The 27,985-nt window shown below is 47.3% G+C and overlaps 2 protein-coding genes across 2 annotated transcripts in view; both read right to left on the minus strand.

Moving 5' to 3' along the window:
• Positions 1-6,054, minus strand: part of ARHGEF33 (Rho guanine nucleotide exchange factor 33) — a 19,884-nt gene extending 13,830 nt beyond the window's left edge. Inside the window, exons 1-5 of the mRNA XM_027779663.2 lie at positions 6,028-6,054; positions 4,945-5,109; positions 3,212-3,333; positions 2,150-2,292; positions 748-807 (exon numbers count right to left, since the gene is read on the minus strand). Of these exons, the coding sequence (XP_027635464.1) occupies positions 748-807; positions 2,150-2,292; positions 3,212-3,333; positions 4,945-5,109; positions 6,028-6,054 (517 nt within the window). The remainder of the gene's footprint in view (positions 1-747; positions 808-2,149; positions 2,293-3,211; positions 3,334-4,944; positions 5,110-6,027) is intronic.
• Positions 5,105-27,763, minus strand: MORN2 (MORN repeat containing 2). The gene is given in 3 exon segments (XM_027779647.2): positions 5,105-6,132; positions 11,271-11,320; positions 26,047-27,763. Coding segments are annotated over 3 exon segments (258 nt in total). The 5' UTR covers positions 26,181-27,763; the 3' UTR covers positions 5,105-6,058.
• Between the last annotated feature and the right edge of the window lie 222 nt (positions 27,764-27,985).

Below are 27,985 nucleotides of genomic sequence, written 5' to 3' on the forward strand. Positions count from 1 at the left end.
AGCAGGACTGATAGTCTGAGGCTATTAAATCACAGAGAAGGTAGGAGAGGGTGCAGGTACATAGAACCATTGGGCTAGAATTGCTTTAATGCAAATACTTTGAATTTGGGTTGCAGTGAACAATTTTCCTTAGCTTTTGTTCTCTCTCTTTCAAGTGGAGTCAAGCAAAAGAGCCATCCAGAACAGTGAGTGCTTCTAGTGAGCAGTGCAAACGTCTAATTGTTGTTCTTATGTGTCCTTTTGCTGGCCAGGATCCTTGGTCTCCCCTTACTATACCCTTCTGTTACTTCTGGCCAATAGTTTTTATTCCAGAAAAACTCGGCTGTTAGTATTCAGACATGTCTACAGGTGGGTGAATAAACAGTGCAGCAGCTCTACTGGTGTGTAGTCACTGCAAAGACCATCTCTTCCCCACTGGCAAAATGGCACTTTCATCATTCTTTGCCACATCAGTAAGCCTCAATTCTTCCTTTCTGCAAAGGCACTTGGAACCTGCCAAAAGAGCAGCAGGAAGGCTTTCCCTGCCAAATAGCAATCCTTTGCGTTGTCTGTCAGGTATTTGGCACTTCAGGGATGCAGGTTTGCCCTCATATCTCAACGCCAAGTATGAAAATGGAGGTACAAGGCGAAGTGTTAGACATTCCTGTGGAATGCGTTCCTTGAAAGCATTCCTTAAGTGCAGTAAAGCAAGCAAACACTCTTGAGTCATTGTCCTACTCTTTTTTTGACAGTTTGATATTTTCCTACCTTGACCTGCTATGACTTTCACACTTCCTTCTCCCATTGGCATGATCCTGGTGTCAGACACTGTTGAAGAACAAAGGGAAACTTTACAAGAAGAGACAGCTGTACAGCAGGATTCCTCCTGCCCAGCCCAGTCACTATGGTTAGATCCTCAAGTCTTTCACATTTTTGCTATGGAAACACCCCTGTTAGATCTTCCACTAAGGAGGATCTTTACTGTTGTGGCTCTTGTTGTAGTCTTTGTCGCAGTAGCACCTGCAGGCAGACTAGTGAGGGGAGTTCCCTGTTGTGCTTGGTGCTGTATGACCGCAGAGGAACATGAACAGTCTTGACTTGCCCTTGCTCAGTAGGTGCACATTGGGTAGAAGGCACCCAGCAGGCAGAGCAAGAGGATGGAGGCCTGACACTGCCATTTTGGGTGGAAAGGAGCTTATTGAAGAGTGGAAAGGTGAGATGACTGGAAAGAAAGGGGGAGTGAGATAAGTGGGTGAGGCGGATGTGCAAGAGGGATGTGAGGGAGAGGGCTAACACACCACCTCGGAGTAGGGCAGAGGGGGCATGACTGGCCAGATTCTGAGCAGAACAGAGTAGAAAACAGCACATGGTTTTCATCCAGTCTCTGCCTTTGTTGACATTTTAAATGTATATGGTTTTAGCATCTTCCTGTCTGAACAGCAAGAGAGTGATAGACCAGTTTAGATCCCCAAAGTTAATTACAGAAAAACAGGCTCTGGTCCATCACCTTTTCTTTGATTCCAGCCTTCACAAGTGTTTGGCAGTTGGCAGTGTTTTCCTGGTCAAGGGGTAACCCTAACACCATGGGTCAGCAGCATCCGCAGCTAGCAAGGGGTGGTGATTCTCCTAGCCATATGTATATGCAAGGAGCGGTGACCCCAGTAGCCTACTGTGCGTAGGTACCAGCTCCCATGTCCCCTTGTCAAATGAACCACGGGTATGGCCCCTTTAATGACACCAGTTGTTCTCTGTTAGCCCAGTCCCAGTGATCCTCCTTTCTGTGCCCTGCTCCCTTACATGAAAACAAATACACAGGTTGCAGTATTTTTATCAGGGGCTCCTGCCAGGCTCTGTGTCTGCACCACTAGCATTACAGGGAAGATGATCTAGCCTGCTTCCCTTTCCTTGGTGGAAGCAAGCAATGGCTTCTGGGACAGTGTTCACAGAGCAGCATCTCCTGAATCCGGGCCAGCACTGAGGTTGCTGTCATGAGACTAGGCTGAAGCACATGCCTGCTTGGACCCAGGAGCAGTGCCGCCACGGAAGGCACCCGCATTCTCTTTCTGTGCTGCTGGCACCTGAGGAAAACTCAGTATCCTCTTAACCCTAGTGACCACCACCTGGATTTTTTCCTAAGGAAGATGCTGTATTTGCCTGCTCTATTTCCTACCTTTTTCGTAAGTCACGTTGTGTAAAAGACTTGTAAAATCTTCATTGATCAGCACAGGTTCTGGGAGGTTAATGGATCGAAATGGGCTGCCCTGGAGAGGTGTAGGCACTGTCTGTGACCCATGGTCATCCTTCTGTGCTCTTCTGTACAAATACAAAGAGTAAGGCAGTTGGAAAGTATGAATGCTACAGGTGAAGCTCCTACACTACAGCTGCGACAGACACCAGTACAAGTACAAGCATAGCGTCACAAGTGGGACAACTCCAGCACAGACCAGGAAAGGAGCTGACTTTGATGGAGTTGGCTTTGATGCAGTTCAAGAACAACGTTCTGGAAGTAATTTCCACTGGCTAAAGGAGAAGGTTATTTCAGATCTGTTCTTTTGAAGAGTATATTTCATCTAATTAAATGGCTTCATTAGCTAACATGCTAGCCTGGATTTGCAAAGTGTTTGCATCAAGGCAGCTGTACGCCCATCATCAAAACTCTTGTTTTCCGAAGGAGGCTAATCAGGGCCAAGGTGGATGAGCCATCTGCTTCATCACAGCAACAGTGGGACCCAGCAGTGTGCAAACATGCTTCTGCATAACCCTGCTCAGAGAAGAAAAGGCTGGTGACAGGAAAGCAGAGCATGACTGCACTGTCGGGAGCCCACTGAGTCCCTGCACGCTTGGAAGGGGAAACTGCAGTGCTGTTGTCTGGATGGGGGTGGCTTAGCAATAGCTTGTGACGGTGAAGGCTCTTGGCTTTCAATGATATTGCTGCCCCAACATGTCTCTAGCAGGTCTGTGTGTTTCACCAGGCCCTGGTTCCCCTGAGAGCTGCTGAGGTTATTTTGTGGTTGGAATCCCAGTGAGGTGGTGGTGGTTTTCTGCTGTTTGCTCCATGGGGTATGTGTCTAAAAGCCTGGGGTGAACTGAAGGCTGGAGTTTCCAGTTAAAATCAGGGTTGGTATACATGTCCAGCCAGGAAAAGATTAAGAAATTAAGCTATTAAGGAAAGGAACAAAATGGATACCACTGCTAATAACCAATTCCGAAGCCCTGGAGTTCGGGCCCTTACTTAGCTTTCACTTTCCGTGATTCCCGACGCTTCTCTTGCTGCAGCTGCTCAATTTTCTGTTGCATTTCCTCCTGCTTGGCACTGATTTCTTCAATCATTGACTTTGCATCGCTGAGCTCCTCCTGAGAAACAGGCAAAAGCACAGCATTCCCAGGGTGCCCATCAGCCTTACATAGCACAGCTCTACATGCTGGCTGGTGTGCACTAGAGATGCTTCAGGGTGCTGCAGAGATTGGCTCTGTGATTCAACACTCTTCCTTTGCAAGTTCAGTGTGTGTAATAAATGCCATGCACAGCATGGCAAGCCATAATTCAGCTCCGGGCAACTCCCCCAAGATAGCGTGATGTCACATGGTTAAGGCACTGGTGGGAGATGGAGACATAGGGTGTCATCCACCACCAGTTGAAAAGCACTGCGAGAACTCCTGCCTTTAATGGCATTTGGAGGTGGGCCTGAGGAGACATGTTTCCCTCTGCAGTTCTCCAGCATGTGCGTTCACGTGTTGCACTTGGTTCAGATCCCGGTGTGATCACTCACATGTATAAGCTTTTGCCAGTCAGGCCTTGAAGCTGCCTTTTTAGCCTGGATTCCTAAGGAAATTGGGCCCTCCGTAACCTCCCTGTCAGCACATCCTTTCCTCAGGCAGTTTCAACCAAGTCTTACTCGGATGCAGAGCTCCCTGATGCATGAAGTTCCTACAGGTTTCATCAATGTGAGCAGCAGGATGGGCGAGAGAGGCTCAAGAGTCTCTTGTAAATCAAGAGGGATTTTCCCCAAGAAAGGAGGTGGCTTCACTGGGAGCTCAGTGTTTGGACAGTCAACATGGGCATGAGGCAGAGGGAGAGCAGCCTTTGCCCCTCCTGTTGCTTGCATAATTCCTTGTATCTGGATTGTAAAACCCCCTTTTCCCCCATAACAATATCCTGAATAACCCTGCCTCTCGTTGCTTCAAAACCTCTGATATGCACCCTTACACTTCATGTTGTCTCCCTTACTCATCTGGGACCACAGGGCTCCTTTTTTCCAGTGCCATCTGTCTCTCCCTCTGACGGGGTCAGTAATGGGCTTTTCCAGTAAGCAGCCCTCTTTAACCTCACAAGGTATTACTGGCTCAGAAAAACCCCATGGGGAAAATTTACCATAAAAACAATAAAACAGTTCCCCTGCCTGCCTCCTCACAGGCAACCATCCAGTTTCTGCGTGGAGATGCTAGCTGGTTTAAAGTGTATGTCAAGCCTTCTTGCTAGGCTCTCTCCCCAGTCCTTTGTCTTTATCCTCACGGGTGGGATCAAACCGGGCAGCACTTCCTCCCGGCCTTGCGGGAATGCAGCTTCAAAGGCTTTAGGGTTTTGTGTTAATTCCCTGCTCCCCGGTGGCTTTGGTTCCTGCAGGAAGTGTAGGAGACCTGAGGTATGGCCGGCGGCAGTCTGTGAACAGGCCGTGCCCCTCACGTGTGCAGCCCAGAGCAAGGGCTACTTGTGCCCAGGGCAGCTCACAGCGCGGCCTCATGGCCCATCAAGAAGGCTAAACAGGCCAGGGCATGGGTTCCACTTGGGCTGGAGTAGTCAGGGGCGACACAAAGCCAGAGGAAGCACACCAGATACATCTGAAACAATGGCCAGCTCATTTTCTTTGCTAGCAGGAAGGATTGATGGAGACGGGGGAGTGCTGCCCCGTGACACCTCAGCAAACGGGGCAGGTACGCAGCCCCACCCGCAGGTCACACTCCTACCTTGAATGTGTTGAGGGAATTCTTCATCTCAGCCACTTTCTCTTCCATAGCACAGCGGCAGCTCTTGACCTTCTCCTCCAGGGCGTACTCGCCATGCTGGATTCGCGACAGCTCCTGCATCGCTTCTGTGAAACCCGCCTTCAACTCAGAGGCTAATGCCTGCAACTAGAGGAACCACAAACACAGTGGGTTCAGTCCCTCCTCCCAGATGTGGGTAGCTGCGTCCCCGAGGGTCACTCATGGCTCAGTGACATGAAGGCTGGGTGTACCCCATCCTGTAAGGTGCTGTCGTCTTTCTCCTCCACCTGTCATGGCTGGGAGACACGAGGGGAGGTTCGGCCCCTGCTGCAGCCTCAGCACAGGGTAGGAGATGTTTGCCTTGGGCAGTCAACGTGCCCCTGGTTAGAGAGAAGAGTTTTTCCAGGCTCCCTGGCAGTTTTCAGCCTGTCAGTCTGTGGAAGGAGAGGACAGCCTGAAACATGCCAAGAAGGTTTGCAGTAACAGCAGCCAGATTATCAATCCCCAAAGCGGCTGGGCAGTCAAGAACACGTCCGTTTTTGAGCACATCCTCCTCCCCCACATGCCTGTGGGGCTTGTGCTCTCCCCAGACGGGTCTAACACCTCTTCACTCTCCAAGGGCTGTGGAGAAGGTCTGTCCTTGGTCAGTGGGCACTTTCTGGGGAAGGAGGCAGCTCTCTAACTCATGATGGGGAGGGAGCGGGAAGTCTTCCCCAGCATACAGTGACACTGCCCGCTCTCCCTGTTTTCTGTCCCTAGAGGCCCTAGTGCTGCTGGAGGAGCTCACAACCTAAGCTGGAGGCAGCTGGTTGATGGCCGGGTGAGGCAGGAAACAGGCCGGGCCGAGCCAGGCTGGCATAGCAAGCGGACAAGGCAGGTGTGGCAGTGGGCAGCAGGGGAGGTGGGCGGCTTGCGGAGGGTTAAGCAGGGACACCCCCTCCGGGGCAGCTCAGGCTGGCACCCCTGAGCTCTGTCCCCACTGCTGTGAGCATGGCACTTGTTCTGCCTGCACAAAACCCATGGCAAGGTCGCGGCCCAAGGCGCTTCGGTACCAGTGGTTTTTACCTTTACAACAGAAATTCGGCCTAACATCTGGTTATAAACTGAGTCCAAAACTGGAGCACTGATGGTAAGAGGACAGCCACCCCGGGGAACTCAGGCGCTTGAGTCCTGTAAATGGAGCAGAGATGGCTTCCGATACCTCGGGGCAATGGCATGCACCATCCTCCTCTGATTAAGACTGGCAGTGTCTTTACAGAGGACATCTGCCTGACATCCCCACTCCTACCCCCGTGTTTACTGCACAGTCCCCGCTTGGGTCTGGCTGGACACGCGTTCCCAGAGCTGCCCGGGTAGGAGGAGGGGGACTGACAGCAGCTGGGACAGGACAGAGGCTGGGGACATATTCCCTCCTCCGGCAGTCAACCCTGGCTCCCCAGGCCAGCTGGAGCTCCAGACCCCTTGGTTCAACGCTTTTGCCCACCCTTCCTGGCCACCGTGGACACCTTCCTGTGACACACCTGTGTCACAGGGATTCTTACCCTATGACCTGTGAGTGCAGCCTGAAGGGTTAGAGGAGCTTCTTGGGGCCATGGCTGCTACGAGAGGCAGTGGCCATACTGCTTCTGATACATCAGCCGGGGGGGGGCCACATGGCCTTAGCATCGTCAGACATCCCAACGTATATGCCCGGAGAAGAGGGGGGATATAAGTACTGAAGCTGTGCAAAATTTTAATATTCCCATCCCTGCTCACAGGTAGGTGCTTGGCAGACTTCCACACTGAGCTGACATTGCCAAGGCAGAGTCTCCCTGCCAGCCTGAATCAGGGCTCAGCATCACACAATTTCCTCGAAGTGAAAAGGGGTGATTTGTCAGATCTGTCCCTTCCAACTGAAATATGTTGTTCTATTCTATGCTGTGCTGTATTATTCTATCTAATATATCTATTTTAGAGGTCTGCTTCAGGATGGAGATGTCACAGCCTCAAGCCTTGCTAGCAGCAGAGCAGTCCGGAAGGTGGCCCTGGAGGTAACCATGTCTGGGGAGATTAAGCCCAAAATTAAACGTTTCTGCCCACAAACCTGGCCATATCCTCCTCAGATGCTTCCAATAAGGGAGTAAACTAGACAGATCCTTTGTGAAGGGTACAGGGATGGGAGTCACTGCTGATCTAGAGTTTTCAGAGTCAAAATGCTGCTAGGCATCACCAAAAGTCAGCAAAAAGGGACCACGTCAGAGACTTTGGTGTCCATGTGCACTGAAAAGCTCTGTGAAAGCAGAGTTCAGGTAGATTAAAAAAAGACTTGGACTAAAGGCTGGACTAAAATATCCTATGCATCTAAGAGCAGGCAATCAGTTGTTATTTTGGAGCTTGCTGTTGGCCAATCTCTGCTTTCACAGTCACAGTGCTAGCTTGGTTTCTTTGCGTATCCTTCCCAGTGCTCCAGACCCCAGCCTGGGTCTCTCCTGCCTGGTACATCCTCCCTCAGCCCCATGCAGCTTGCAGTGGCTATTTCAGACACTGAAAACTCGCGTTAACCTTTGTTGCTACTTGATGGATGAAAGCAGCCAGCAACACTAATCAGCCACATCTGCCAGGGCCTGTATGGCTAGAGATGCCCTGAGCACTCCCTCTCCACGGCCCTCAGTGCTCAGAGCATAGAAAGGAAAGACAAACGGCCTTGTGGCATTGGATGCAAATTTGATCCAAAATTGAGTGGAGTGGTCCAGGAACAACGCACTATCTTTGAATTCCTGCTAAGTGCAGTGTGGTGCTTGAGCTGTGGATTTTAATTTGAGCTCATTTCTAAAGACAAGCTGTAAAAACCCATCCTTTAAATCCCATAGGCTGTTACAACAAATGGAAGCTGTTGAAGCATCAGCCCATGCTTATATCTTGCCCCAGTGGTCATGCCTACAGGACCAGAGAGACATGTCACAGGTTTGTGAATCCCTGGAAAGTCAAGCCAATTCAGTGTTTCTAAAGTGCAATGCATACCATAAAAGACAGATTTTATACTACCACGGAAACATGGCAACAGTTTAACTGTAATGTGTTGCCCTGGCTCACCTAATCATGGGAATAAACACACACTTAAGTTGCGGAAGTTAAGGAACACACCTTAACAACTTAAGTTGAACTCACTAGTGCCTAGGCAGGGGTCCTCAAACTACGGCCCATGGGCCAGATACGCCCCCCAGGGTCCTCAATCCAGCCCCCGGTATTTACAGACCCCCCCGCCCCCACCGCTGGGGGTTGGGGGGGGGAAACCAAGCAGCCGTAGATGAGTCCCTGCGACTTCATCCACGCCGGCCCCCTGGTTAAAAAGTTTGAGGATCCCTGGTCTAGAGGATAAATGAATCTGCATGGTCACAGGGAGTCCTTCGAACTTGTCCAAGAACTGTTCTAGAAAAGCATTTAAGCATCTAAATAATTTAGTACAAGATACGCATTTCGTCCCCCACCTGCCTTTCGAGTGTGGCCCTCAAACCTGACAAAGCAATGCAGTGAGGCATCCAGCACCATGAATCTGTAGCAGATTATGTCTTTCATGGGGGCCATGACTCCCATTTTACCTACTGCTCTGATATTTTTCAGCTGTGTGAAAAAAAACCATGCAAGTAAAATCTCTAGCAAGACCAAGTAACTGCACTGTGCTCTGTGGGTAGCTGCCTGTGGAAAAGTGAAGGATTCTCCTCCTCTCTTTCCATGACTGATTAATAGGACACTGGGGAGCAGTCAGTTGTGACTATCACTTGTCCTCCAGCCCAGTGCGAATGTGAACTCTGTCGAAGTCCACCTGGAGAGGGGAGGAAGTGTTTCCCAACATGGAGGGGGGAACTCTGAGCACATGGAAGAAGTAACGATGGCTAGAGGGGAGGAGAAGGGTGAGATCAGAAGACATACAAGGAGCATTTCCCAGCCTGGTTTTGACTTTCCTTTGCAAGAGTGGAGCTATTCTTATAAATATATGTATTAAGAAAAAATATGTATATAATATAATGGCTGTGAAATCTCCTTTGCTGAGCCTCTACTCTTGTCTCACTTGCTATGCTGTCCCCATAGGGTGGACAGGACTAATGTTGCTTCCAGGACCAGAGGCAGCAAAATGCAGAGCCTCCCCGTCCTCACTTGGTGGATGCCAGCAATTTGAGCCGTTTGCAAAAGGTAGTGACCATCCCTGCAGCCTGAAGCTTTGTTCAGACTTGGAGGCAGCCCAGGGAAGATGGTCATGGCCAGAGATGGCTTGTAGAAGGAAGGGCTGGAATGGAAAGCAGAGGGCAGAGCCTTAGTGAGCCAAGTTTAATGCCCTGGCTGCCACTGAGAGGGTGAGAGGGAATCCTTACTTCCATAAGTACCTGTCCCCCCACATATCTCCCCCAGTGCTATCCAGGCTGTCCAGGGTTCTGTGTCTCCAAAGGTGTGGGTATTTGCATCTGCTGTCCCGGGCACCTGCCTATGGTCCTTACACTAGAACAGGCCCTGCCTGTCAAAACATTAGAAAACAGGCTCGTGATGAAGAAATACTGCACAGGAGTAATTCTGTTGTTATATCCTAGAAAAAAGCAAAACCTTCTGTGGCCATGAAGGAGTACTGTCTGCGTTACTTCCCCCAGCTTATCTACTATCACTTTGCACATTTTCTTATGCGGCTGATCTGAAGAAGTAAATACTGTGTCACCTGAAAGAGGACTGCCTGAGGACACTGCCCAAAATTAATCTGGCATAAAGTCCAACACTTGCCACAACGCCTGGATCTGATTTTTCTGAGCCGCATGATACATGCTTTTACCACGGAACAACTAATTTCTAGCATAGCTACTAACTCCCGCGTTTAAGGGCAGCGCTTCTACAGCTAAGCATTAGGAAAGCTTGCAATGCCTTGTAGTGGGAAAGCAGCAGAGCTGTGCTGATTTTACAGTGGAAGAGAACTTGGCCCTAGGATTATATCCAGTATTTACATTCCTAGGCAAGGAAGGTAGGAATAAAGGCAGAGCAGGAGGGGTAAGGACAGAAGAGAAGGATGGGGATACTGAACGGGGGCTGCAGGCACTTAGCAGCAGCTCTTGTTTCACATCTGTGCCATCTTTTTTGGTAACTGCAGTGTCCATAGGCCCCTCGCTGAAGCGGAAGGGACAGGCAGCTGGTAACTTTCATTTAAAGGATTCATTAGGGTATCCACATCTCAGCTGGGTTTTTCACGTGTGTACGGTGTTCCCAGCACACTGTCCCAACAGTCTGCTAGCTTTCCATGCATGTTGGATCCACTGTGCTGGGCCCTTCAGCAACCCAGTCACAGTTCCTGCTTGGAGCTGTCTGGGTGGGCAAGGAGGATGAGACAAGAGAAGCACAGACTAGTTAATGGAAAGCAGTATCTTCTCTACTTGCTGTGGTGCGCTTACAAGCAGTTATGGGCATTAGTATTGCAATGGTGGTGACAAAGGTCTCAAAACAGTCAGGGTTTCCAGTTCAGGGGTATGGTTCCATATTGAACCAGGCCAAGGTTTAAAGTGCTCAAAACTTTATTGCAGACTGGAAATGCATAGGAAACATCACTGTAGAAACACTGAAACTGCATCTTACAGGAAGGATGCTCCCTGGGCTGTGGTATAGGCAATCTTGTTGCATCCGTGGGGGCTAATTGCAGCAAGAATGTCAACTCGAAGAGCAACCCCAGAACTCCAGAAGTCCTGATCACCTTGAGCCAACATGGGCTCAAAGACAGGGTTTCCAAGCTCCTGGCTGAGGAGCCAGGCAGAGACATGCAACAAGACCCAATGCTCTGACCAACCCAGCTGCTCTGGATTATCAGGCAACAAGAGCACGCCATGCTCCAAGGAGCTGTGAGGCTGCCAGGATAAGCCAGCGCCCCACAGGAGACTTGGCCTCCTGCTGGAGAAGACACCCCTGCCCCATGTCAATCAGCACATCCTTGCCCCTGGGACGGTTCATCAGGTTTGGTGAAAGCTCATCAGAGCTCAGCCATGAAATCTCCCTCGAGCCCAGTGAACTGACATTCTGTAATTGATGCTAATGATGCCAGATAGTTAATTAGCTGAACTCACAAATCACCTATCTAAACACAACTGGTTGTGAGCAGAGAAATTTTACTGGTGTCTTTTAAGAAGAGGCCCAAGATGTAGTATGTATGGCATTTATTCATGCAGTGTGCACATTTTAGTTGCCATGTTCCTTGTAAGTGCCTACATTTTTCCTTCCACCTAATTTAGCTCTTTAACTACTGTTTATCTATTAGTAACTCTTTAAACTCTTGGAGTTATTTAGGGCATTTTGTTCATCTTTACCTGGGAAATCTGTGTTGCAGGGGTACTCACAGGCACACTTTCAGTCTCTCCTGTGGGAATAAAGAACTTCAGTCAATTAACATGACTTATTATGGTTGCTATAAATAACTGGAACAGAGGGTTTGAAGTCCCTCTTGAAGTACAAATCAGTTTTAAAGGACTCAAGTCTCACTTTAGGAGGTGTGAACACCATATTGTTTGTAAAATAAACTGCAATTATAAAATGGGAGTGGCTCACCTAAATCAGACATTAAATTCACCTCATTTGCTGTCCTGTGCCTGTCCAGAGCTGATCCATGCAAAGAGGTAAGAAAGCTTGCATGTGTAATTAGGACTAAATTGCTCCCTGTGACGTTCAGTTCTGTATACCAGCCTTAAGTAACACAGTTTTTTCCCCCTAAAGCATTATTGATCCATCTCTCTTCTGAACTTGTCGATTTTATCCTCTGCTATATTTGTACATATTTCTGTTATCTCCACAAAAGGCTGATCTGTATATTTGAAGCCCTAAGTTATGTTTTGTCACAATACATTCCAAGCAGTAATCAATGTCTTTTGTAACACAAAAGAAACACATCTTTTCAGCAGTTTCATCATTCCTAGGTTTTTGTGGCATTGTGATCCCATCTGATCTTGTACAATTGAGCTAGACTTAACATTTCTGAAACAGATTTAGCTCACAGAGGAGCTTATATCTATTTTGCAGAACTGTTTTGGACACTGCAGGGACATGATCTGTAGGCATTACTGGGTTCTTGATTGAAACCAAGTCTTTATTATTTCCTCATCTAACATTGTCTCTTCTGTGCAGAAGCCTTCAATTATCCAACAGAAATTATTGCTGGTTGTGCTACCATTGCACTTTCAGAGAATTGCATTCCAACGGCTATTGGTTCCTATGTTACTTGGTGCATCAGGCTCCCTGGCTGGCCACCACCCCCAGAAAACACCATGTCACCCACCTAGTTCCTCATCTGCATCATCCACCCACCCACCCCCCTCTTAGCAATGTCACTTTATGAAGCGGGTTTTCTCTTGCCTCCAATTTGCTTCACCATCTCTGCCGCCAATCACAGACATGAGTGGTGACCCCATGCCCAATTCTAGGGGCAGCCAGGCTCCCTCTTTCCATGCTGGCTGCAGATGCTCAGTGCCTTACTCACCTGGGCCTTTTAAGACCACAGAAATTCAATCCTGCAGAGGTTTAAAAAGGTGCAGTGAGGACTCTATGCAGTTGGCCAGCACATGAAGTAGAAAGCTGAAGCCTGGAAGTCAGAGCTTTACAAGGCACAGCTACGTTCTGATTTCTGTACCCCTGAGGGGGAATATGGGTTACCGCCAAGGGCACCTATGAATTGGCCCTGTTCTGGTCTCCAGGATTTGTTCTGATTCCGTGAGCGAATTCCCCGGCACCTGCGGAAGTGAGGCAGAGGGGGAGAGGCCATGTGCCCCTCTCTGCCCATATGCCACCTTCTCCTTCTGCTGGCCGGGCTCGCAGCCACGGGGCTGGGTAGCAGGGTCAGACACCGACCCTCTGGGGAATATCCTCTGAAGTTCCTCCCGAGGAAAACAAGGGGCAGATGGCTAACTGGGAGAAGTAGCCATGACTCCAAACTGCCAGCTGGTTGGCGTAAAAACTCATCAGCCAGCCTGCACTGTCCCAAGTTTCAAACAGGTTATTTTAATTTCCAGCTTTGGCCCTTCTGGGTCTTTTTTTTCAGATTTTCTCTGCAACCAATCAGCTAGAAACTGATTTCTGGCCTGAAGTGGACGATGAAGCTTTCTCACAATGTCTGGAGCTGAGGCTTGAGAAGGCAGCTGGTGTGTACCACGATCCTCCCAAATCAAGATAACTGAGGTACGTGTCTGTTCTGATGTAAATGTTACATCTGGATTCTTACTGTGGGGTGGTAATGACTGACCCAAAAAGAGCAAGAGGACATGTTTCTTAATTAATAGCACAATACTAACCAGATGCTGTGAGGACTAGGAAGTGCTGGTTTTGCAAAGTGGTGGATGTATTGAATGCTGAGCTTTGTGAAGGGCTAAGAGACATCACACAAAAGCACAGCATAGCAAGGAAGAGCCATGGTCTCTCCTCGTATTTTCTTTGGGTGTTTTTCAGTCTGGTACATAACTGAGGGCTTGACCCAAGCCCTGCAGAAGTCTGTAGGGATATTTGGGTTTAGATACAGATCAGTCTGTAATGACCTTGGACACACTCAAAGCGAGGAACTGCTCCTGAGCAAGACCAGAAGAAAGAAGAGGATCCCTGCTACTGTGATTTTACCTCCCAGCTTTGCCATGAGCAGAAGCAGAAGCACTCTGTGCATGGATGCAGTCAAAACCCATATCATTTCTACAAAGTCACTCCTAAGAGGTGGAGCAGAGGAGGCTTCTCACAGTTGCACTGTGAGAAGCAAGGAAGTTGGTGGTTATCTCCCAGTTTCTGCAGTGAACATTTACAGCCCGTGGGGGCATACCAATTAATTGGAAAAATCCCTGAGTTAATTTCCTTTTCAGCCTGCTGTATTGCAGGGGCCTAGGTAGGCACACAGACCTAATTTAGTCAAATTAGAATAATAGTAAAAGAGAAATTAACTCTTCTGTTACCTATGCCATGAATGAATGTTAGCACCACCAAACATCTTTTAAGAGGCAAAGAGGTGGTCCGGGCTCTCTCCTAAGCTGACAGTTGGGGCACTCCTAAAGCTGCTTCCCATGCTCCTCATAGTTTCAAGAGTTCCTCACCACATGGACACAGTTGCCTCTGAGGTGGCAAGGCAGAACACAATGCTGCAAGGGGTTTGGGGTGGAAAGCAAGTACCACCAGCCCCACATTTCTCTGCAAAAAGAACATCTAAAGCAAATAACGACTAAAACCCTGTACCTGAACCCCCTGAGTTCTGCAGACTTCTTAGAAGTGCTGCTGACTGTAGCAGGACTGATTGCATGCAAGCAGCGTGTTCTGGATACATCCTGGTGCTTCTGTTGGTGCTGAAGTCTGCATTGTGGCACTGACATGAACGAGAACCCCTTGCAACAGAGCATGTGGGGGAGAGAAGCAGATCCTCATCACAGTGCCCTCATGTAAGACATAGCTTTTGACCTTTTGACAGAGGTCTCTGTACATCCCAAGGCAGAAGTGGGTCTGAGGGAATGACTTCCCATGTTGGACATTACACATGCCACAGGATTATTTTCCAGAGGGGAGAGGGAGGTGTTTCTAAAATAAGAAATAAAAACTTCAAACCCCAGATATTTCTATGAAACTAAAAGAAGAGAGCGTTTGCCCACAGCTGCCATGGCTAAGAAATGCTCTCAGGGGGCTGGCTGGCAGCTGCAAACAGACAAGTCATATGACAGCAGGTTTCTTCCTCAGTCTTTCATACTATAAAGAAGTGAAATAAGAGGATGCTTTACCTTCTTGTTTGTTTGAGTCCATGGTTGCTATAGAGTTGGTTGCAGGGACTCCTGTCCTCACTCTGGAGGGTTCTGGCTGGTCACTGGGAACATCCCATGGCTTAGAGCTGCCCACATGTGAGCCCTGTGATGGGTCAGCTGGTCTGAACCCTGAGTGCAGAAAGATGCAGAAAGGGTTTATTGAGCGGAGATGCTCAAAGTTAAGAAAAAGGAGGAGGAGGAGGGATTTGAGAGGGAATGAGGCATCCTAAAGGTTTGTTTGGGTTCACAGTGCCTCCACAAGCTGAGTGGGTGCTGGTACAAACACTTCCCTCCCAGCCCAAGTCCATTTGTGTTTATGTGGACTGCTTATGTGGGTGATTAAGAAGTACTGTGTAATCCCACAGAGACTATTTGCTCAGCAAGATGCTTCTTGCATGAACACAGAAGCAAAATGAGATGTATTTTGAACAGCACATGAACATCTTGCATGGGTCTGCATCAGAGAACCAGCTTTTTGCTATGCAACTAATCACCCAAAAGGTCCTCCAAACTTGTGTTTGGGCCACGGAGATACTGCTTTCACAGTGCTGCTGCTGCACAATCCTGGGCACTTTGGAGGCACTTGTACTGCCATGCCTGCTTTCTCTGTCAGTTGTCTCCCTGACTTTTGGAGGTGCAGGAGTGCTGCAAGGCACCTCAATGCGTAGAGTTGCAGCCTCTCTGGAAACCAGGGCAAACTGAACATGATGCCGTGCCCAAGTCACTCCCTTGGTAAAGCATCTCATCAGTCCAGTAATGGGGTTAGGACTTAGGAACAGTCTTAAGATAATGTCTGATTAATGACGCAGGCAGAGCCCCAGAAAAATGGATTGCACCAGCTCACGCTTCTTATCAGCATGGGCACTGCCCCACATCCATGCTTCCTCTCCCCAGGGTTTAATTCAAGTCTGCTTTTGTCCAGCCTTACCAGGAAACTAGATGTGGTTTAGGATTCTAGAATAATCTCCCATCTCCATTCCTGTTTGACATAGATATGCCCAAGGCCAATGTGAGTTATCATTAGCTTTGCTAATGGGATTGGAGGGGACAGCATAATTACAGCACAGAGCACTGCTGATGCAGCTCTGCTGGGAGAGCTGCGGTGTCTCAGAGAAGCCTGGGGTCATGTTTTCGAGGAAGCGGGCACAGAGAAAGGCACAGAGCATTAAACAGCTGGGAGAGATGCAAAAGATGAAAGAGCCCTGGGTGGCTTTAGGAAATCGCTGCAGAAGCAGTTGCTTCTGGTGCAGTCAGCATTGTAGCTTGGGGGCCACAAACTTTCGACCTGACAGCTTTCCAGTGTGGAACTCTTAAGGGAGGAGAATGGTGGCACCACCATGGCCCCTTAGGTGGGGGCGATGCTGAGCATTTGTGAGCTGTGGTGAGGGATGCCTCTTGTGGTCAGCATGCCCGGCCAGCCTTTTGCTGAGGGCGTGGTGTGGACTGAAAAGGCTTCCAGAACAGTGCTGAAGGGACTTGAGAGTTGAGCATCTTCTTTAAATCGATGACTAATGAAAGGATAAACTTATTTGTAAGAGAGCTGCTTATGAGATCTCCTCCTAAGAAGATCCGCTGTCTTCTCAAGACAGAGGATCTTGTGGAAAACTTGAGCAAAGGTGGAGGGACTTTGGATGTGGGCTTTGTACAGACAGGCTGGGAGAGCCTCTAGGTGGATGACTGGTTATAGTGAGAAAAATGTAATCGTTTATTAAATCTGTTTTCTATCAGCTGATAGTGTAAAAGGGGTAGGGTGGGTGTTGTTCTGAAGACTCTCAGGCTCATGGCAGAGTTTAGATGGGCAGGGACCTCTGTTCTTACCTGACTCAAAGCAAGGCTAGCCCCAAAGCTAGAGCTGATTGCTCAGGGCCATATCTAGTCAAAGTCTGAATATCTCCCAGGCTGAAGACTTCTCGAACTTTGTGGGCGGGTCCGAGGGCTGCACTGCTCCCTTAGGGAAGAATTTTCTCCTTATAGCCAGTTAAGGTTTCCCTTGTTGCACGTTGTGCCCGTGGCAATTTATCCTTTCACAGTGTCTGTGAGAAGAGCCTGACTATCTGGTCTATAACCCCTGTTAGGTAGTTGCAGATGGCTGTAGCAGGCTAGCTTCCCCCAGCCTTCCCTTCCCCAAGCTGAACAAACCCACTCCCTCAGCCTCACCTCCTGTGCTGTCTGTTCCAGCCCTCTTTAGCAGAAAAAAATCAGTAATTGTTTTTCTGATAGGTATTCCAAAGAATGGCAAGAATGTTATTTGAAACACATAAATATGCAGTTGTTTTTAAAGTAACTAAACCTCCCCTCTAGTAGCTTTGGGGAGGAGGTACCTAAGTTTGGGTCTGTGTGTGAAACAGACTTCTAACTTCAACTTCAGTTGCAGCTTGTTTAGTTTAGTCTAGTCGATGCCATAGCATTGTCCCAGTTTAGACTAGTCGATGCCATAGCAAATTCATGAGGCTTTTGTTAGTGGGCCATTGAACTGGGACCAGCATGTTTAAGACTGAGAACTGGTTTCAGAATTGAGAAATGTTTTTAAAGTATTGGGGAAAAAGGAGCAAACAGGCAAAACAGATATGATAGAAACATAAACATTCTGTGAGAAAAATTTTCACTGAAAACAATGAAAACAGCTTTTTGTTGAAAAATCATTAAATTTTTTCTTTTTAACAAGAACATATACATATTTTTACCCATTCAGCTTTTATATTATTAAAGTTTTACCTTGCCAGTTATAGCAAAATAACAGTATATAATTGTTAACTATTAATAATAATAATTACAAATATCAATTATATGGAATTAGTTATATTAATGTACCATTAAATACACTTAACTGCTTAGCCTGTCTTAAAGATTTTATAATTTTACTATCAACTTGCTGAATTATTCTGAGGAGCCCTAAATCTCCAGTGATAATAGGACATTCATACCTCTGGCCTTCACAAGGCAGGGTGACCATACCCTGCTGGTACCAAGAACATTTATTGTGGGAGCTTGGAAAAATGAGAATCTCTAACCCATACTGCTGCATAGCTTTAACTGGGGAAGTCAGGGCATGGAAATGCATGAGGAAACAATGTGTAAACAGGTTGCAATGGCAGACATCCAAGGTGAGGAAAAGCCAGAATTAAAGCATGATTCAGTTCCACCAAGTGCTGTCTATTTCCGCTCTTAGAACAGCCCCTCCCAGACATGCGACCTCAAAATGCATGAGGGTCTGTCTAGGTCCCACTTCAGCAGGATCCTTTCCCCAGCAGATCACAGGGTCTATGCTATCAGTCCAGTCTCACAGTGATTCAGAGCAAAGGATGCAACACAAAGAGCATCTGTGGCTACCCTCCGCTATCACTTGGAAAACTCCCTGATACATCTAAGAGATGCTCACAGGAGGGCATTCTGCTATGCTGCAGGTGATGACATGAAACATCTTGGGTCCAGCTCAAAGAAGGAGGTTTGTCTGATATGGAGAAAAGTAACCTACACGAGGTTTTAATGAGAAGTTATACTTGTAGAAGAAGGGCTCATATGAAGATGTGTCATTGCCCCACTACCTGTCTTCTGTTCTCACGCACTTTCAACCCTTTGGCATTCATCTTATCTCTCGGGTTATAAAACCACTGTGGGTTCCTGGGTATCAGAATTAATTTTTCCTTATAGAGGAAGCTCAAAACAATACCCGTACAGCATGGAGGTTTAACTGAGGAGCTTCCACATCACATTCCTGCAGACAAGGGCAATGTTTGAGCACAGTGTCTGTCCTCTGCAGAGGTCAGGAGTGAAGCTTTGAAACTGGGACACTGGGGATGCTGCCATCCCCTCCTGCTCCAGGCACCACCAGGAACTCTGCTATATGACTGCACTGCAAAGTAGGTTGACCTTGGTTAAGTGGGTCCAGAAAATCTTCCCTGTTTTATGAGAGTAACTGTCTTTTCTGTGTCCTGTAGTGCAGCCTGCAATTTCCTGAGTCACCTCTCAGTTCTGTCTTTTTTACATTAAATAATTGTGTTATGTTGGCTACTTTCTGGCATTTAGGGCTCACTGCTGGATTCCATGAATATGTAACATTGCCTGCCTGTCCCTGGTTCTTCTAAACTGGAAGCATATGGACATATGGAGCAAAACTAGTCAGTCCTTCTTCATCACTAAAACAGAAGGTGCATCTCACCATGGTTTGGAGAAAACGCTTGTCCTCTGTTCCCCCTGACTGCTGGGTGGGGAAGCTGTTAATGCTGTCCACAGCAGGGACAAGGGTTTGAGTCAGCCTGAGTTGGCTGAACAGTGTCTGGCTTGCTCCTAAAAGGGGCAAAAAGGGGTTGTAAAATAGGACTGATATTTGGCCCCACACGGTGCTTGGTCAAATCCTTGTCTCTGCTGGCAGCAAACAAGTCATAAGCTCACAGCAGAGTCTAGGTGAGTAGGAACACTTGTATATCTGTAGTCCGACTTCCTGCTCAAATCAAGGCTAACCCCAAACTAGATCAGGTTCCTCAGGGTTGTGTCCAGCTCCAGTCTGAATATTTCCCACACTGGAGTCTTCACAGTTTCTCTGGGCCCTCCAGTACCCTGGGGAAGAATATTTTTCCTAACGTCCAGTCTCAGGGTTTCCCGTTGCTGCAGCTTGTGTCAATTTGCCTTTCACTGTGCACCTCTGAGAAGAATCTGGACTCCATCTGTTTTACAACCCCCTTGAGGCAGTTAAAAGCTGCAAAAGGAACACATACCCCTTCACCTTTTTTTCTCAGTGCTAGCAAGCCCCACACCCTTAACCCCTTCCCATACGCATATATGTGAATGCATGTGCACATCAGCAGGCTTAGAGAACAAGCCCTCCATGCAGCTGCTTTCTTAAACCACTGTCAGGCCTCCACCCACACCAAATCCAAGGTTTGGCTGATACACCAGCAGGTTTGGCTGATACACCAGCCCACCACACAGGGTAGTTTCCTCATCAATAAGATGTTCCTCTGCAAGCTCCCCACCAGACAGGCTCAACACCCACTCATGTGAATACATCAGCAGACTGTCTTGGCCTGCAACCCAAGCCCATGGCTCCCCTGCTTTAGGGACCAGAAATGGCAGAGACATGCTTGTTTCTTCAGAGCTGAGCATTAAAACTCATTTACCCTCTTGCAGCTATCAGCAAGCCAGAATGACATCTCTGGAGCTAAGCTCAGAGAATTGTTTCAGGGTGTTAAAACCACCAGAATCCTCCATTGTGGCAAAAGGAAGTATTTTCCCCTTTTGTCTCTGTCTTCCCTCCAGCAGCTGCAGCTGCTGAGCCCAAGAACCAGAGCTGAGTGTCTCTTCTGCCATTAGCGATAGCCATGATTCTGCTGTTGGTGTCCAGCAAAAAATGCTGCCCTGACACCTTGTACGAGCAGCTGCCACTGCAGCCCCCCTAGAGTAGAGCAGGCAGTATATGAAAGTTAACAGAGCCTGAGCCAGCACCTACTTCCCCTGAGATCCCCGAGGGAGAAGGTGTGGATGGACAGGGAGGGCCCAGCAGGTTGCATTCTTCAGCAATCCCCCAGGCACAGGGTTGAAGACCAGAGCAAGGTGCCACTGAGGCAGCGCAGGGGTGGAATTCCCACACAAACCAGGAAAGGGAAGGGGGGAGGCAGGTCTCACAGCCTGCACTGCATTTGTGTGAGCATGCTCACCCTTCCAGCGCTACCCCCATATGGAATGGCACAACTAGGAGAAACAATCAGCTGTGCAGAGGATCGTTTGTTAAGAAGACCAAATACTCTGAGCATCAGCATGCAAATAGGCAAAGTTCAGTAAAGCATTTACAGCCTAGCCTTGATGGACCACAGTTATTGTTAGTTTGGCTTTCTGTCCCATTCTGCTTCTGAAATCATGACATGGGTAACAGTGCAGGGTAATCCATATGCACTTTTGCTGCTTCAGGTGTTAAACATCCACAATTTTCCTAAATAAATGCTTGTGATATTCCTGGTGATTGTCTCAATCCTGCTGGCTGAGATTGCTGGCTGTTTTAAATATCCCACTTGGGGATCAACCCCCAGTCCTCTAAAGAAAGCAAATAATCAGTGATTTACTCTCATCACTCTCGTGCTTTGTCTCCAGCTAACTCTAACATAGTTGTCATTCAAATACTTCAATTCAGCATGATACCTCAATTTAGCTCTTAAATGGTAAGAGCAAAAAAGGTCTTTTTAACCTTGTATTTTAGAGACCTTACTATAAATGCATCCTTACAAGATTCTCCAGCACACTAAGAAGCTAGATCTCCATACACAGTCTTAGAAGAAAGCTGGAAATAACTGTGGGCACTGAAGATGGAAAACACTTTAAATACTATGCTATGTGCTGCGCATGCAATATTAAATAGCTATGACTAGCTTTTTCCAATAATATGAAAAATTGTATTATTAATCCCACTCTTCATCCCGTGCCGAGTACATTTTAAACTTACCCCAGGCTAGTTGAAGATCCTTCAGCACTGGTGGTTGCCAGAGTTGGGAATTAGCACTGTGCAAGAAAGGAGAGAGAGAGAGAGAGAGAGAGAGAGAGAAAGAGCAACGGTGGCTTGACGTTTCCCAGGATGGGACTGTCACATGCTAATCACTGATTTAAAACGCAAGCTTAACAAATGTCTTCTAATTATGTAATCTTCAGGTCACATCCTTGCATGCCCATGTAAAAATCAGGACTGTGCTCTTGGAAGAAGACGATACTGACTTTCTTCCTTTTTAATTAGAACTGCATGCTGCTGTGAAGGGGGGGGAGGTGAGAAGTCTTGTGAAGTGACGGACAGAGGGGGCTGTGCGGTGAGAGCGGAGTGCTAATGTCTCTGCTACTTCTCTGAGCTCGAAGGCTCTTAAGTACCTCCTGTGGCACCCAAGCAAGGCAGCCTGCAGCTGGGAACAGGGAGATGGGACCAGCTCCACCTCGCTTTCTCTGCCACCCTCAGTCTCCAACCATGCATAGCTTCAGCAGGGCTGCCAGGGCCAAGAGGGCTCCCCTTCTTTCATTCAGGGGCCAAGAACAAGGTTGCCAAAGGAGCAGGGCAGGGGGGCAGCAACCACCAGCACTTGTCCATTTTCTGTTGCTTGTTAGATCATGAAAAATTTCCTTTGAGGCAAAATAAGTAAGGGTTTGGAGGGAAGCGGGTGCGTGGGAGGCAGCAGCCCTCCATGGCTGCTCCATTTCTTCACCAAGGTTCTGCAGGGCTTTTTGCTCCAAAGGGTGTCAAGAAATCATGGGGAGAATGCAGGTAACCCGAGGCCAGGGGTGTCAGGAAAAGGTTTGAGCCAGTCCAGTGAATTACTCCAAAGCATAAGAGCAGGGAGACATAAAGGAGGAGGAACGGTAACAAAAGGCAGACTAATTTCTCCCCAAAAGACAAAGATCTGCTTCAAATATATCCTTCAGGCAGAGAACTGAAATGTAAAACTGTACAGCCTAAATCAGTATAATTGCTGTGCAGCACAGATAAATGTGGTGATGTGTGCTGATGACCTCTACTCCGCTCTTGTGAGACCCCACCTGCAGTGCTGCGTCTGCTCAGGGGGCCCCAGCATAAGGACATGGAGCTGTTGGAGAGAGTCCAGAGGAGGCCATGAAGCTGATCACAGTGCTAGAGAACCTCTCCCGTGAGGACAGGCTGAGAGAGCTGGGGTTGTTCAGCATGGAGAAGAGAAGGCTCTGGGGAGACCTTATTGGGGCCTTCCAGTGCCTACAGGAGGTGACTTTTATCGTTGTTGTTTTGACTTTGTTTTGTAGCTTTTTAGCTGGAGAGGGGCTTTTTACAAGGACATTTAGTGACAGGGCAAGGGGTACTGGCGTTAAACTGCAAGGGGGGAGATTCAGGTTAGATATTGGCAAGAAATTCTTCCCCGTGAGGGCGGCGAGGCGCTGGCCCAGGCTGCCCAGCGCAGCTGAGGGTGCCCCATCCCTGGCAGTGGCCAAGGCCAGGCTGGACGGGGCTGGGAGCAGCCTGGGCTGGGGGAAGTGACCCTGCTCGTGGCAGGGGGCTGGAACTGGGGGGTCTTTGGGGCCCCTTAAAACCCAAACCATTCTGTGATTCTTACGGAGTCCTAGCAAAGGAGCTGAAAGGATAGGCTTATAGGTAAACAGCAGCTCTGTGCAGATGCTGCAATGTCTGAAGTCAGGGACTGGGGGCAGATGTATTTCTTTTTTGGAGCTGGCTATTTCAGGAGCAAAACAATGAAACTGAACAAAATGAAAATTATAATTCTGAAGGAGTTTTCTGGAAAGTGCATTTTTGGTGGGTCAAAGATACCTGTGAATTCAACAAACAGCTCAAGCTAGAAAATATTTTTTTTAATAAATCAAAAGAGAAGCATGTAGCTTCATGAATCTATGAATAAAACATACCAAATGGAATTTTTCCTACAGACAGCTTTAAGAAAAAGGGCTGAAAGGCATTATATTGCCAAATAATCTATGAGCTGCTTTGTTGCAGGTGGCCCAGTATGTTTCAGTCTGCTGATAATGTGCTGTTTCTTCATTTTGCTAATAAACCTCAGGGCCCAAGAGTTTTCCAGATCCTAGCAAAATGAGCTGAATATTTGAAGGCAAAGCTGAAGGAACAGCATTTGTACACTGTGTCTGCAAATGGAGACAAGGACAGGTATTTACTAAAACTCCATTAAGTATCTGGCAAGCAAAGGCTCAACACACATTTTTTCCTGACAGCACTGGTATGTTGTGGGGTTTTTTAACTATAAAGTAGTTTTTCTGCTTTGTAAAGCAAAGTATTTAGATTCATAGTGCAGAGACCTTTGACGACCAAACAAAAATAGAAATAGATTTTTCATTGCATTAGACTTTTTGATAGGCCAGTGGCAGCAATCAGTCTCCCCTCTGCACTCTCCTGTGCACCTCGCCTCCCAGAGAAAAGCAGCTTTGGTGCATGGTCCTTGAGCAGTCTGGTACTGGAGCCTGGCACTTATTGGCTTGACCTGTGAGGAGTAACTACCATGGTACAGCTGCACCTGCTCTCTATCTAGACCCCACTATGCAAGTCTGGCTTAGGGTAAACATTGATCATATGAGCCCTGTGTTTGTAAAAGCTTCTGTGAGTGGTGAGGTTTGTTTTCTGGGGAAGGTTAGAAGAGCTGAGCATAAATTAGGCTTAATTTGTTGATGACAGGGTTTTTTTGAAACTCGGGGAGAAAGACATACCTAAGGCAAGTTAAAATAACAAAAAAAAATATCAAAAAATCCTAGTCATCAGCTGTTCCACTTAAAAATTCACCCTATCCAACTTAATTTCTTTAAGGTTTTCACTTAGAAGACTTCAGCTGATCAGTCTGAAAAGTAACTTAATTTTGTTTACTACTGACATGCGCTTCACAAAACTTCATAGCTCCAGTCATGATTTGAAGTTACCAGGAATTAAGTCATATGAAGTTTATCCTGATTTTCATTCGGGGCATCTTAAAGATGTCTGAGTGTGTGCTTCCAGTTGTTCCTGTGTGATCTTCTCGCTGTAAAAATCCATCCTCTCTTACCTTTTCCCCATCCTGCTACATGCTGTTATGACACACTACAAGGATTTACAGCCTCCTGTGGGGAAGAAAAAAAAAGTAAATGCTGTGTGAATTCAGTCCTCATAAACCATATATTTTTGCAGATCTTTGAAAGGTGTGATCAAGCTTATCATTATAGCTGAAAACTGCTATAAAGAAGAAAGGTCTGTGCATCAGCATCCCTTGCAGATGAGTGGAAAATAACTTTGAAAATCAATTAGCGGAGATTTGTTTCCCTTAAAAAATGAAGCCACCCAGCAGCCACAGCAAGTTGCTATGGTGCTGCCTATTTATGTTCTCATGAAAGCCACAGTGATCTGGTGAACTGAGACCTATTTCTGTGAGGAAATAGGAAAGCGGGTGGAAACTAGCAACCCTGAAACTTGGCAAAATAGCCTGCATTGGGTCTGGTGCGTGTTAACAGTCACAAACCAGTGTCAAAAAGGAGAAGTCTTAATTCCCTGGTGAAAACAGCAGTGGCTGGCAAAGACTGGATTTCTGCTGCCAAGGGTGTATCTACGTCAGCATTTTAGTTTGTTGAAATCACAAGTTCAAATCAGAACCAGCTGGTTTTCTCTACAAATCAGCTGCTAGTGACAAGCATTGTGCTGGCCCCTTTGCAATGTGCTATATTTTCACAAGAGAGTGGAGGCATCACCCTAAGATTTTTGAGGGAAAATGCCTTAAATCAGTGTAGGTGATCTAATGATGAATGCCCTCACTGAAGTGATGCATACGCACAGGTTTAGACATCGTGCAGAATTCACATTTGTCATGAAAACAAAAGACAGAAGCTCTGTAGCACATTTTAACACGCCACTGTAATAGAGGCATAACTTCACTCTGTTCTAAAGCATTGAAATAGATGTCTTTACTTTTTCCCAAAACATTTGTCATACAGATTCCCATTTTGTATCCAGGTACATTCTGTAACATGTATTTCATTTGGTGTCTGATCCTTTAAAAAAAATCGGTCATCATTCTAGGACTATTGTGGCTACTATTTTTGGTCAGCAGGGCAAGACAGAGCTTTTTTTTCTGATAAAAGACCACACATTAACAAACGTGCATTTTAGATTTTTTTCAGATACTGGACTGGGGAGGTACTTAAAGAAAAATTAAACCTAAATCAAACTTAGCAAATTTGACAGAGAAGTAATTAAGGAGAATAAACATGAACATACTCATGTCATTTTTTTATGGTTAATTTTCGCATTAAATCTGCTCTGTGGATTATGAAGTGGGTATCAGCTTCTTGTTTTAGGAAAAGCTGGTATCTTAGCAATTTAAAACACACACCCTTATTCAAAAGAAATTAACTCAGCTGATGTTTATATGAGTGCCATTAATATATTTTATTCTGAGTAATTAAAGTAAACCTCCACATTTTCCCATGTCTCTGAAATTTGTACTTTACCTCAAAAAAATAAGTAAACACAAACTTTGCAAACTATCAGTGCAAATCAGTGCCGTGTTTTTGCACATATCTGTAGGCAGACAGCTTGAAACAACAGCGCTGAAAGGGGTCTGAATTGTTCTATTTCTCTGAACTCAGCCTGAGCCCAGAAACGTGGTAACAAAAGGTGGGTGTGTGGAATAACCATCTTGAAAACTTCTGACTGGGAATGAATCACAGACTTTTGGCTGATCTAATGAAAAGGATACAACTGGGATCAGCAATCTCAGATACCCAGTGCAAGTTTCACTGGTAGCAAAAGAAGCCTACTCCTGCGCTGGGTGAATTTTATATGTACTTGACAGCTTATGAAATCAAAACTAATAGAGAAGACTACTCGACTCTTCCATTTCAAACATACTTGTTTTCCTTGAATGGTCCAATGGACTTCTCTCTGTTTGGAAATGTGTAGGTTCCAGGCCCGTGAAACTTGTCTTTGAACTCGCCTTCATAAATTGCCCCAGAAGGATGTTCTAGCCTTCCAGTGCCATTCATCTGCGTTTAATGAGATGAAGGATAAAGGCAATGGTCACTGTTTATGCTTACAGCATGATTTTCTTTCATTACAATATCCTTTCAGATTGCTGCCTTTGAGTCTGCTATCATATGCAGCTATGATAATGGAGAGGACAGTGACTGTTCTTTCAGATCTAGACAGGTCCCTGCTTCTGCAAGGATCTCAGGTAAGAGGTCAGAAGGTTGTGGCCGGCCACAGTGTCCAATAAACCCCTCCACTGCTGGTAGTCTTACAGGACCTTAACAATCTATGCAGCACAGAACTGCTGTCCCCAGCCCTGCAAATAACTCATCTACCCTGACAGCCTGAGGGATTAATTAAATTTGCTGGAATTTCTTTCTGTGGATCAATGCAGCACAGGTCTTCCATTTGTTCAGCCTAGGCCACTAAGCCATGCCTGGGGATTTAAATCTGTGCTGTAAAGCACTTCTGTGACATGATCTTAATTCTTATCACGGCACCGATATTCTTCTTAGACACTGAAAAAAAGTCCAGACTAGATCCAATAAAGCCACAAGATGCTGTTTCCTAATTGCAGACCCTTATTTGTCTTGTTTCAAGGACTGCCTCCTCTTCAGCATCAACAAAATAAGCAGTTTTCCTATACTTACTGATTCATTCCTGGGGGACTCAGTAACCAAGGGCAGCCAAACAACAGTGGATCTGTCGCTGGCCAGGGCTCTTGTTTCTCTGTGGGATGTGTGTGTGGTGTATACGCCCGCGCAGCAGGGCCATGCCTAGCCCACTGTTTGTGCACAGCCCATTCATGCTGGGCTTTCACGGTAGCACAGTAGACGCTGCCCGGGTGTTTCACCAGGGCCTGCCTGCCAGCAATGACCAGTGTGTTTGCAGGAGCCTCGAGAGGCAGCAGGACATCTGAAGACCCCAGGTGTCTCAAGTCTTCATACTGGGCTGTGACAAGTTTCCCAGGTGGAAGAAGACCCTGTGGCATTGGTCTGATCCTTCTCAGGTTATGACTTTCTGTGTCTTTGTAAGGTGGATATGATGAGACATGCCCCACTCCAAACCCAGAGACATTTTAAAATGAAGGAATACTTAAAATTACCTTGTCATTTTCCCAGCTGCCAATGTATGTATTTCTATTGGCACTGGTGTGGAGTCAATGACCGTTCCTCTCAAGCACACCCCTGGGTGTCCTTTTGCACTCCCCCTCTAGGAAACAAGAGTGCTGGGAGACAGGTATTTTCACTTCAAGACAGAGCATCTGAGAGGCAAAAACCTATGAGATTGTGCAATGCATTTGTCCTGTTGCACAGCCCCATTTCTCCCAGAGCAGACTCCGTCTCCAGTGGACAGGCGGCTCCCAGAGGTGGGCCCTTGGAGCACACAAGGCCTGCCGGAGCAGGTGCCTTTGGGTGCCGTGCCCGGAGTGCAAGCCAGCAGCAGTCTTGTTACCCAACCTTCCACCACGGCTGAGCCCCGCTGTGGGGGTGGTGGGGAGCTGGCATGGGGCAGAGCAGACCCCAGTGGACCGGCAGGGCGGTGGCTGTCTGCGCAAGAACCCTGAGGAAACACCCCCACGGCAGCCTCGCTGTGTCTGTGGGAGGTCCTTAAGCAGCCAAGGCAGTGTGTTACTTGGGCAATAGTCCGTTTTTGCTGGTAGAACTTTTTGCTTTCAGCTCCAACCTGGCACAGGTTGCCCGGAGGGGTTGTGGAGTCTCCGTCCACAGAGATAGTCAAGACCCGATGGGATGTGGTCCAGGGCAGCCACTGTGGGTGACCATGCAGATGTCCGGGGGTCTCCAGAGGGGCCTCCCCACCT

Source organism: Falco peregrinus, chromosome 7, assembly GCF_023634155.1.
Source record: "Falco peregrinus isolate bFalPer1 chromosome 7, bFalPer1.pri, whole genome shotgun sequence".
Taxonomy (NCBI): domain Eukaryota; kingdom Metazoa; phylum Chordata; class Aves; order Falconiformes; family Falconidae; genus Falco; species Falco peregrinus.